The sequence below is a fragment of the Carettochelys insculpta genome, chromosome 8 (genome assembly GCF_033958435.1).
Source record: "Carettochelys insculpta isolate YL-2023 chromosome 8, ASM3395843v1, whole genome shotgun sequence".
NCBI lineage: Eukaryota > Metazoa > Chordata > Testudines > Carettochelyidae > Carettochelys > Carettochelys insculpta.
In genome coordinates this window covers 31,507,646-31,520,204 of record NC_134144.1, presented here as the reverse complement: position 1 = coordinate 31,520,204, position 12,559 = coordinate 31,507,646, and the positions used below count along the sequence as shown (strand labels likewise).

Below are 12,559 nucleotides of genomic sequence, written 5' to 3'. Positions count from 1 at the left end.
TTGTGGTTGGTGGAAGGGCACCCCTACTCGTAAGTTCTTGGGATCTGCCCACCATGGCAGTGACCTGCACACCTCCGCTGTGGGCGATACTGCCCTGTGGATGGTATGGACTATCGGTTTGTAAACGCTCGCCAGCAAATGCTGCAGGCCCCGCATATGCAGCCTGGAATTCTGTACCACGAACGTGGTGGTCGCCATGTGCCCCAACAGTTGTAGACATGTTAGGATTGGCACTGTGGGGCTGTACATCATTACTTGCACCAGGGATTTGATGGTGCGGAAATGGGCATTGGGCAGATATACTCTTCATGTAGTAGAGTCTATGCGTGCCCCTATGAACTTTATATTCTGCGTAGGCTCGGTCTTTGATTTCGAGAGGTTGTTAACTAGGCCCAACGAGGCGAATGTGTTTGTAGTGATGTGTATCATGTGTAGGACCTCTGCCTTTGAGGCCCCTTTCAGTAGGCAGTCGTCCAGGTATAGAAAAATGAACATGCCCCGTCTGTGTAGGTAAGCTGATACTACCGCCAGTGTTTTGGTCAACACTCTGGGTGCCGAAGACAGACCAAACGGAAGAACCCTGTATTGGAAGTGATCCCTGCCCACTGTGAAGCAGAGGAAACGTCTGTGTGCCGGGTGAATAGTTATATGAAAATACACGTCCTGCAAGTCGAGGGCTGCAAACCAGTCTCCATCGTCCAATGCCGTAAGTATGGAGGCAATTGTAGTCATCCTGAAACGCTGTTTGCGCAGATGTCGGTTGAGGGCCCATAGGTCCAGGATTGGCCTCCAGCCTCCTGTCTTCTTCTCTGTTAGGAAGTATCGCGAGTAGAACCCTTTCCCTTGGAATTGTTCCGGAACTCTCTCCACCGCCCCTATGAACATGAGATGGTCTACCTCCTGTTTTAAACTTGTCTCGTGGGAGGGGTCCTTGAAGAAGGACTGGGTGGGAGGTTTCGGTGGAGGTACTGATTGGAAGGGGATCGTGTATCCCGTGGCTATAATTTCCAGTACCCATTTGTCTGTGGTGATGTTTTGCCATTGGGAGTAGAATGGTTTGAGCCAATGATGGAACATGTGCTGGGTTTGGCATTGAGGGATGGTCTTGATATTGCAGTCCTCGACATACCCATGAAACTTGCTGTCTCAGGGCTTGCCCTGAGGGTGCGCGACTTTGCTGGGGGCATCGTCTGGGGGCCCTATACTGTTGCTGGTGGTGATGGCGCCCTTGGCCATAGCTCCGTTGGTATTGTGTACGCTGAGGTTGATAAGTGTAGCATCTTTGCTGGGGGTAAAACTTCTTCCTCCTGTACAGAGGGGTATATATGTCCAGGGTCCTAAGTGTTATTCTCGAGTCCTTGCTGGAGTGTAGGACCAAGTCAGTCGAATCTGCAAATAACTTCTGCTTATCAAATGGAAGGTCTACGATTTTTGTTTGCAGATCTCTGGGAATGCTGGACATCTGGAGCCATGATTCCCTACGCATTACGACTGCTGTGGCTGTGGAGCATGCTGCCGTGTCTGCCACGTCCAGGGCAATCTGAACTCCTGTTCGTGAGGCTGCATAGCCCTCTTGGATGATCGCTTTCAGCACCGGTTTCTTATCCTCTGGAAGGAAATCCATGAGCGAAGTAAGTCTGGAATAATTGCTGAAGTCGTGGTTTGACAGGTGTGCTGCACAGTTTGCCATTCTGAGTAGTAAGGTAGAGGAGGAATAGACCTTCCTACCGAACGTGTCTAATTTCCTCGCGTCTTTTTCTGACCCCCCTGATTTATATTGGGGTGTCTTGGATCTCTGCTGTGACGATTCGACTACCAGGGAATTTGGTTGGGGGTGGCTAAACAGGAATTCCATGCCCCTGGCTGGAAAAAGTATTTCTTATCCGCCCTCTTATTTGTAGGAGGGGTGGAGGCTGGAGTTTGCCATATGTTGGTGGCTGATTCCATAATCGCTTCATCTAGTGGGATGGCGATTTTAGATGAAGCCGGGGGTCTTAAATTTTTCAGGAGTTTATGATGTTTCTCCTGCACCTCTGCTATTTGAATATCCTGTGTTTGTGCTACTCTCTTGAATAGTTCTTGGAATTGCCTCAGGTCGTCTGGGGGGGAAATATCCCCGGGGACAACCCCCTCATCTGGGGAGGACGAAGAGGCGTCGCTATGATATACCCCCTCTAGTTCCTCAGATTCCTGGATTTATTCATATGCTTGGCCTTTTGAGGATTCAGAAGGGAGGTCCAGGGCCTGTGGACCAACATCCACGTGGGAAGGCTGTGTTCTTCTCACGGAGTGAGACTGTGTGAAGGGGTGTTGGCGAGGTGTGGGTGGGGATCTACCCCTGGATCTGGACCCCTGTGCTGGTGTTCAGTATGGTAAGGATGGCCATAACAGCAGGGGCAAGGGCCCAGTAATGGGGATCTGGACCATGATCGGAAAGCGTACACATGGGGTCTAGACGAGCGTGACCTCTGTGATGACGCTGACTGTGGTGGAGATGCTCTGTGATAGTATTCATAGGGATCCCTACTGGAGATTGGTGAAGGTTGTCTGAGCCAGGGGGATGGTGGCTGAAGGAACGGGGATGGAGGTCTGAAGCAGGCTATTGGAGTTGCCGCCCAGTGTATTTTGGGTGGGGGGAGCTAGGCGATAACAGCAACGCAGTGACCTCTGGGGATGGGCTGCAGTGCCGGGTTTTGGCCTTTGCTTTTCCCCGTCCCTGAGAGGCAGGTGCCACCCCCTCCCGTGCCGGGGACCTCAGCGCCGTTGTCGGTGCTGCGCTCGGTGCCCCTGTGCACGGCGCCGTGAGGGTAGCTTCCTCCAGCACCGTTGGGTCCCGTGCTGGGTACCCCTGCTCCAGTGTTGTCGGTGCCGCAGGGCTCGATGCCGTGGGAGTCGGTGCTGCCGATTCTGGCACCTGCGACGCCCCCAGTGCTTACTGCTTAATGGTCAGAGGCCCCAGCGCAGCTGTGTGCGCTACAGTCATCCCGCTTTGAGCAGCCCACGGGTCAGAGCCCTGTGCTCCGCTCGTCCTGCTCGCAGGTGTTAGCGGCAACGATTGAGCTGGGGAAAGCTTCCTTTTCTTTTGTATAGAGGAGGTTAGGGAAGCCGCCTTCCTCATGCGACCCTGAGGGCCCCTCTTTATGGGGCTTCTCCGATGGTCCAGGTTGGAGGGCCTTATCAAACAAAATCATTTTCAGCCTCATTTCCCTGTCCTTTCTGGCTCTGGCTGTGAGCTTGGAGCAGTGAGGACACTTTTGTGGAACGTGGGTCTCCCCGAGGCAACGAATGCATTCGCTATGCCCATCTGAGGCAGGCATGGCCTCGCGGCATGACGCACATTTCTTAAACCCCGGCGAGGACATCTCAGCCTGGGCGTTGAAGTCTTTGAATGTTAACAGGGCACTTAACAGTTAATCAGTCCTGGAAAAGATAACGGTTACAGCTTTTAGGACAGCAGACCGCTTAGGGCAGCCACCTCTGTTCTTTTCTTCTTTTTTTTTTTTAACTATATTTACATTTAAATGGAACAACTTTAACAACGCTAACTAAAACTATCAACTAATAACTACTAACAAGATTAACAAAATTAAAAACACAGTTTTATCTTTCTCAGGCATTGGAGCCAGAGCGGAATCCGTCTGCAGCTGTTGGCGGTTGAGAAGGAACTGGCGGGGACCGGATCGCTCATGTGACCGAAGGCGCGTGAAGGACCAGCGCGCATCGGCGCATGTGCAACCCGACAGAGACTGCTGAAAATTTTCCGATCTTGGCAAATATACTTTATAATACATTGGTCTTCTATCCTAACAATATGTCTACACCAAGGAAGCCACTGAGACCAGTGCTAACGAAAGTGGGTGCTGTGTTTGCCTATAAATATTGCTGAACTTGTCCTGCCACATGATATGGAACAGTTGATATAGATGGTGATAACTGAAAATGACAACCTGCGCCCCAAACCACGGAGAGCTTTACAGAGTCATAGCAATACCCAGAGTTCCACCTAGAGATTTAATGTAAGACAGAACAGCTCCCAGATCACTGATATATTGCACTCCTGACATGAAATTGTATTTATTAAGCAGATCAAAATATTCTGCACTAGATTCAGATTGTGAGTGGCCTCAAGGTGTATGCATATGTGAAGCACATTCCAGTACTACAGCTTTGAAGTAATAAAGGTATAGAGGAGCGTAGCATGATACATCTGTGAAAGAAATGTTGCACTATTTTCATCAGGCATACATGCAAACACCATTCTAGGCCACAACTACTCCGTAGGCACTTAATAGCAAAATGAACATACTCGACTGAATTAGAACTGGCAGTAGCACATTGTCAATCGACATAGGCACAGATATTCATTTTTCCAACTCTTCTGCAATTTCCCCAACTAGATCATCTCAGTGTTGTCCATCTTAAGTTGGAGCTAGCTAGCCATGCCCCAAATTCATAGACACTGATTCACTTCACTGCTGTCATCAGGTCAGGAGCAATGGAGACAGACCTGAGTGTCAGCAATGCATAGATGTTTCAGTCCACATTTCTTATTAACCTTCCCATCAACTTCTTACTAGCTTTTTACAGGAGAGGAGACAAGTATTCTCTCAGAAACAGCATATATAACTTGAAAAGCTCTCCAGAAGACTCATATCAGAGATATAGCCTCCAGCTTCCATCCAGGACACACCACACGATTCATTGTATACAGCCAGGCACAAAGGTACAACTGTATTTGCTCTGATCCATCAGACAGAGACAAACATCTACAAGACCTTTACCAAGCTTTCCTCCAACTACAATACCCACCTAAGGAAGTGAGAAAACAGATTGACAGAGGCAGATGGGTACCCAGAAGCCACCTGCTACAAGACAGCCCTGGCAAGGAAAACAAGAGAACACCACTGGCCATCACATGCAGCCCCTACCTAAGGTGCCTCCAATGTATCATCAGTGATCTGCAACCCATCCTGGACAATGATCCTTCACTCTCACAGACCTTGGGAGGCAGGCCTGTCCTCGCCTACAGACAGCCTGCCAACCTTAAACAAATCCTCACCAGCCACTATAGATCAAAACACAGTAACTCTAAACCTGGAACCAATCCCTGCAACAAACCTCGCGGCCAACTCTGCTCACATATCTACACCAGTGATACCATCACAGGACCTAACATCAACCATACCATCAGGGGCTCCTTTACCTGCACATCTACTAATATAATACATGCCATCATGTGCCAGCAATGCCCCACTACAATTTACATTGGCCACACTGGACAGTCTCTATGTAAAAGAATAAATGGACATAAGTCAGACATCAGGAATGGTAATGTACAGAAACCTGTTGGAGAGCACTTCAATTTCCCTGGACACTCAGTAACAGATTTAAAAGTAGCAGTCCTTAAACAAAGAAATTTCAAAAATCAAATGGAGATAGAAATCTCTGAACTGCAATTCATTTGCAAATTTGACTTCATCAACCAAGGGTTAAACAGAGATGGGAGTGGCTCGCCCCTTACAAAAGCAGCTTCTCAGCCCTGGGTGTAATATCTCCTCATTAGACTCTGACAATGGTCCCACATCTCCTTGTCTGATCTGACTTGTTTTTGTCTCTTTTGATACATACTACTGATAACGAGCCACTTCCACCTTGCTGAATAGCCCTTGTCAGCTCTGCCCCTCCCTTTTACTGGGACCCCACTCTTTAAATACCCTTCTGGAAACCACCCTCCCCACCTATGCATCTGATGAAGCGGGTCTTTGCCCATGAAAGCTTATGCTCCAAAATATCTGTTAGTCTATAAGGTGCCACAGGACTTCTTGTTGTTCTCCAGAAGACTATAAGTCGCTCAAAAACAGTGATTTGCACACATGGAGTGCTCACAGAAACTAAACAGTAGTCCCTTAAAAAATTAACTCCAATAATCTTGTATGATTCATCATGCAACAAAATTATTAGCCACTCTCAGTGTACCATTACTTAAATTTGTTGGTTTGCCAAAGAAATTTGGCACAGAAAATACTTTGTCACCCAATCTAGTAACATGGGAATCTCAAAAGGTTTAGAAGTACTGTCAAATATCCATTAGCAGATAGTACTGTCCGTCGGCACAAATAGCCTTCTCTATTTTGAATATATAAGTAGAACCTTTATCTGACCTACATTCATTTTATCTTACAGTTGTAGGCTAAACTGAAATGTAAATCCTCACCTTAAATTTGTCAACTTCTGCCTTTGAACATGTTGCGTGGTAGGACAGAACCTGATGCAGAACAAAAGAAAAAGGATCAGTTTTCACAGTGGATGAGCAGAAATTAGAGGGTTTTTTGATGCTGTCTAACAAACTGCTTTAAAAAAAAGTTTTATTAATATTTATGTAGCATCAGTTAGCTATGAATTACAGCATGTATAACTAATTGCAGATTCTCAGATACACACCTTGCATTTATATCACAGAGAATTTTATAGGAAGTCAGATACAGTAAGTAATGTAATATTAAAGCCATGATTATAGTGCTCCTAAAATCCTGCAATTAAAAGTGAAAAAGCCCATGCTTACTCGTACTTTGATTTCGAATGATTCTCATGAAAATTTTGAAAATGTATGTCCTTTCTAAAGGCATCTCAGTTGTAGTTGAATTATCATTTCTAGCTTACAGCTGTCATTCCCTTAAATATGGTGCTCTAGAAGTAAAAGTACTCTCAGAAATAGCATGCTGATCTATAAGGGATGGGTGAGACCAGGGGTGGGCAAATACCAGCTTGCAGTCCAGATCCAGTCTGCCAGGATTAGTTCCTGGTGGGCTGCTGCCATTATTATTTGCGTGGGCCTCACAGATATTGGGTGGTCACAGTTCTCATTGGCTGTGGATCACTGTTCACAGCCAATAGGAGTGGTAGGAAGCAGCGCAGACAAGGACACCACTTCCTGCAGAAGGCTCTCTCAGCACTAGAACCACCTAAGTTCTATGCTGCACAGGACGGGCAGCAGTGGAGCAGGAACACAAAATAATTCTTTGGCATTTATGCATTTCCACAGAGCAAGTTTCCACTTAAACTCATGCAACTGATGGCTGGTTGGTTTATGTTTCAAGCACTCAGGTTTACATGCATCATTTTGAGAAAGTTTTTACATATTTAACATAAATTGTGGGTGTTCTTATTATGCATACAAATGTCTAATCTCTTTTTTGACCTTACCTAATTTCTTGGCCTGTGACAGGCTGTGTATTACTAATGAAGTGTTCCTCAAAATTTTGAGAAGTAAAGGCACTTCAAAGTGCCCGCAGCTACACACATTCAGCACTTCATTAGTAATCTCCCGTTGCCCTGATTAACATGCCCCCTTCGAAGTTGGGGGAAAGTGTAGACCCAGCCTGTCACAGGCCAAGAAATCAGGTAAGCTCAAAAAAGAGAGACGATGTTCATATGCATTTATATTCCTTTATGTGCATTATTAAGAACAGCAGAAGGGAACTTAGTCAAATTAAACTTTGAGGAATAAAGGGACTTCGAAGTAGTGTGGGCACTTTGAAGTACCCGCGGCTACATGCACACTGGAACTTCGAAGTTTCAGGCTTCAAAGTTGTCATGGGGGACAATTAGCCTAATGAAGTGCTGCGTATTTACTGCAGCACTTCACTAGTAATCTCCCGTCGCCCTGATTAACATGCCCCCTTCTCAGTTGGGGGCAAGTGTAGACAAGCCCACAGAGTTCCATCAGTTAATTGTGAATTGTGTAAAATATATTTCTTCTTAACCATTTTACATTCTTTACTTGTTAGTATTTTTGAATGCCCTGTTGCTGGCTAATGAGAAAAGCTAAGTAGCAGCACCCAGAATACCTACTATGTACTGTTTACCCAATTCTTAGCTTATGCTGTATCTCCAAAACCCAAACAGTAAGACTCTTCTGCACCATATCCTATTAATCTCCCCTTATTTCTAATAACTTGGATTGCTCATCTCTGAAGCCCTTCTATTTCCATTATATCTCCTTCCAGAAAAGGTAACCAGAACCATACAGACAATTCTAAGTGAATGCCTAACAAAGATTTATACGTCATAATGTTTTACATTTTTTTTAACCTATTCATTATGTAGTGTAACAGTTTATTAGCTTGTTAGACCAGCACATTTAGCAAAGCTTCTCCTTTAGTAGTCTACAGCAATGCCCAGGTCTCGTTCCTGACTGGATACTTTTGAATTAAAATCCACAATATGAATGAATAGCTCAAATTATCCCTTCTGATATGAATTAGTTTGCATTGGTCAACACTGAATTCCTTCTGTCACACTGCTGCTCGTTTTGCTGGATTTGATTAGTGTTGCTGAACTTTCTCTCCTAACATTGATTATTCCAAATTATTTTTTATCTGACAATTTTGATAGGCTGCCGTTCGCTCCCTTTCCCATATCTTTAATAAATGTGCACATAAGACACATAAGACTAGAAGGTATCTCCTTTGTTTATTCTGCATTTCTTGCAATCATCTCACTCAGGTACAATGGTGGGTAATTTCTCATTTAAAGAAAGGAAAACCATTTATTGAAATATGGTAGCCAATGATCATACCTATTATCAACATGCACACAACTTGGTGATTAATCTTCACAGACTGTCCAAGAGAGTACTTGTATTTTACAGACAACCTATTCCATTTTCTTAGCTAAAATAATGAATAGCCATGTCCCACCTAAACCTTCATTGCTTTGTACCTGCTCAGTTTAATATTTGCCATAATTTGATTTTCTTCTCATGGAAGAGAATTTAATCCATCTGGACTGTGATTTATGTGAAAAGGCTGGGGTTCATGAAATCTTGCAAATGGTTAATTATTATAAAGAAAACTGAGTCCTGCAACTTTCTTGAGAAAAGAAGGTTTACACTCTGCCTTTTAAATCTCATCTTCATAGAAAAGTTGATGTTGAGCCAAAAAAGTGCCCCAACATATGCTCAAATTTAATCATGGAAGAACTTCCCTAGATTCCAAGGATTTAACATTAATGTTTTGGATTGTGGTGTGCACTGAGACCACAGTGACACAGATAATGTCTCCAGGACAAAAAAATAGCTTGTGCCAGTTTTGTAAGAGTTCAGAGTTTTATGACTTTTTCAGACTAAGTTCCCTTCTGCTATTCTTAAAAAGCTGTCTCATACTTATGCATATTTTATACATCTAGTGTATATCCCCATTCAAGGGACTAGTACCTTGAGAATCCACATCATCATGAAGTCGATGTGTAAAATCCAAGATATTACTGTAAATCTAGGAAAAATTACTTTTCTCTTGGCTAAAAATATGACTTTAAAATACTAGGAGCAGTTTGTATATGACCATTCAAAACTTTGGAACTAAGTTTTTGTAAACTTACATAAGAAGAAAAGAGGGGGAAACATACAGATAATAAATAAATTGTATTTTTAACAAGGGTGACCAGTAATTGATAGAGAATCTAAAGTGGATTACAGATTTCTTGCAGCCCAAGAAAATAGTGTCTTCATGTATGTGGGTGTATTTTTATACACACAAAAGTCTGACATGTTGGACACATACCAAAAGAAGCAGTCTTCCGAAGCAAAATGAATTTGATTATTTAAACTAGGGCTGCCAAAAGATTAAAAAAATTAATTGCATTTAATCATGCAAGTAATCGTACTGTTAATAAAAATAAGATGGTCCTGGGGCTAGTCATACTGCTCTGGGCCTAGGGCCAGGGCCACAGTCTCTGCAGGCCTAGGAGCAGGGCCAGAGCACCAGGAAGTGACCCCATTGTCATGGGAGGGGGTTCCTCAGGCTCCTCTGGGGCATTCACAAAAGGGACTGGAGTATGTCACAGGGAATGGCGAGACCTAGGAGGATGAGGGAATAGGAAGTCTCTCAAAGAGCTCAGGCAGCAAGGGAGGCCAGGGGATCCACAGGCCCTGGGAGTGGTTATGGCAGTGGGCAGAGTATCGTTTAGATGGTGTTCAGGCAGGTATATAGGGGTGCAAATGGAGATCTCCAGATTCTGGAGGGTTGGGCTTTCTTAATGGGGTCAGGTTGCTAGGGGAGACCCCCAGACCCTGGCCCGAGCAGAGTGTCTAAGGGGAGCTGAGGTTGCTGGGGGAGGTGCAGGGGAGACTCCAGACCCCGGTTTGGGGGACAGAGGCTCTCTCTGAGGGAGGAGGTGGAACACTCATGAGCTGTGGCGGTGTGGGGGGCGCTGCCTTCCCCAGGCTGCCATTTAGATGGGGGAAGTCCAGATGGCAGTGGGGAAGAAAGGGTGCGAGCTCTCTGTGGGGATGCACGCACCTTGCTTTGCACGAGCTCAGACGCAGCCGGCAGAGCCCCACACACACACTGTGCATGCCAGTTCCAGGTAGGGGAGGGGTGGCACAGCAAAACCTGCTGCAGCGGGCAGCTCCCAGCAGCAGAGAGAGGGAGGTGGTTGCACACACTTGGCAGGAGCTGGTCGGGGAAGGTACATTGCACAGTACCTGCTACCCCCGGCAGTGCCTCGAAGAGAACATTTACTGCTTTGCACGGTACCAGGGCTTGGGGGCTGGCTGCACTTTTGCAGGCCAGCACATATAGGGCTGTCAATTAACACCTGCGATTAAGGAGAGGTTACTCACCCTGTGCAGTAACTGGAGTTCTTCGAGATGGTTGTCCCCGGGGGGCTCCACCTTAGGTGTGTCCACACCACTGCGCTCACAGGCCAAAGATTTTCTTAGCAGTGCTGCTCAGCTGGCTCCCCGCGTGCAGAGAGCACAGGCTCGAGACACCTGTGACAGCTACTGCACATGCGCGGGCAGCCTGTCACTTCTGTTCTTCCCTGATCCAGACGCCTAGGTAAAAATCCGAAGCAGAAGGGAGTGGTGGAGCACCCCTTGGGACAACCATCTTGAAGAACTCCAGGTACTGCACAGGGTAAGCGACCTCTCCTTCTTCTTCAAGGGTCCCCATGGGTGCTCCACATTAGGTGACTACAGAGCAGTTTCAAGGTTCGGAGGTGGGAGCTTACGATATTGTGTGGCCGAACTTGGTTTGAGAGTTAGAGTAGGATTGTATGGCACAGTGATGTGTAAAAGGATGTGCAGAATCCCACGTTGCCCCTCTGCATATGTCTTCTGTGGATGCGCCCTGGCAAAAGGTGGTAGATGCGGCCATTGCCCACGTGGAATGTACCCGAAGATTTGCAGGAGGATACTTGTTTGCGTTAGCACAGGCGAGTCTTATGAATCTGGAAATCCACTTAGAGCGTCTCTGCTTGGAAACGGGCATGCCACGGGACCTGTCTGCTGTGGAGACGCACTGTCGAGTTGTCTTACGGAAAACTTGTGTTCTTTTCAAGTAAAAGGCCACTGCTCACCACACATCCAGGGTATGCAGGGACCTGTGCTCAGTACTGGCGTATGGTTTGGGGAAGAATATCGGCAGGTAGATCGGCTCATTACAATGGAATGAGGTCAGCGCTTTCGGGAGGAGCTTAGGGTGTGTACGTAGTACCACTTTGTCTTTGTAAAAGTTTGTGCAGGGAGGCTCTGACACGAGAGTGCTGATCTCTCCTACTCTGCGTACCGATGTAATTGCCACAAGCAAAGCTACCTGTATGGAGAGATGTAGCAGGAAGCAGGTGGCCAGTGGGTCAAAGGGTTTCCCCATGGGAGATGTGAGAACTAAATTGAGGTACCAAGCCAGTGCTGGTCCTTCATTGGGGGAAAGAGGTTTTGAAGACCCCTCAGGAATCTCTTGACTGAAGGGTGAGTAAAGACTGAACAGCTCTGAATCAGCGGGTGGAATGCTGATATGGCAGCTAGGTGGACCCTGAGCGTACTTACTGATAGGTTCATTTGTTGCAGGTGAGTCAGGTAAGTGAGTATTTGTGGAACCCCTGATTGCATTGGGTTGCATGATTGTGATTGGTACCATGATATAAAAAGCTGCCACTTTAGAGAATATATATTTCTTGCTGTCAGTCTTCTGCTATTTTCCAGGATCACCTGAACCTGCAGGGCACATAGGAACTCCAGGTTCATCAGCCAAACAGGCACCATGGTGCAGGTGGAGACCGTCGATGGCTGGGTGGCAAATGAAGCCGATCTGCTGAGCGAGGAGTGTTGGAACAGGAGGGAAACGATGAGGAGGACACCTGGAGAAAAGCAGCAGGTCGGAGAACCAGGTTTGTCAGGGCCATCTGGGTGCTAGGAGGATGACCCAAGCTCCATCCCACCTTATTTTGGCTAACACCCTCTGAGTGAGGGGTGTCATATACTAAACATGCATTCCTTGTGATGTTGAACACATCCCCTAGAGAGTTGTGGCCTAATCTAAATCTGAAGCAAAATAGGGGGCAGAGGGTGTTGGCAGCTGTGGCAAAGAGGTCCATCATCGGGAAGCCCCACTTGCAGAAAACATAGCGGATGGAGGACTTGTTGATTTCCCACTCATGAGCCGTGTCTACACGTGCACGCTACTTCGAAGTAAGCGGCACTAACTTTGAAATAGCGCCCATCACAGCTACAAGTGTTGGGCGCTATTTCGATGTTAACATCGACGTTACGCGGTCAGAT

At 46.3% G+C, this 12,559-nt stretch overlaps 1 protein-coding gene across 4 annotated transcripts in view; it reads right to left on the bottom strand.

The window, feature by feature from the left end:
• Window positions 1–12,559, bottom strand: part of PDE11A (phosphodiesterase 11A) — a 245,113-nt gene that overhangs the window by 101,392 nt on the left and 131,162 nt on the right. For all 4 annotated transcript variants that reach the window (XM_075000771.1, XM_075000768.1, XM_075000770.1 and 1 more), the window contains one exon: window positions 6,215–6,265. In XM_075000771.1, the coding sequence (XP_074856872.1) occupies window positions 6,215–6,265 (51 nt within the window). The remainder of the gene's footprint in view (window positions 1–6,214; window positions 6,266–12,559) is intronic.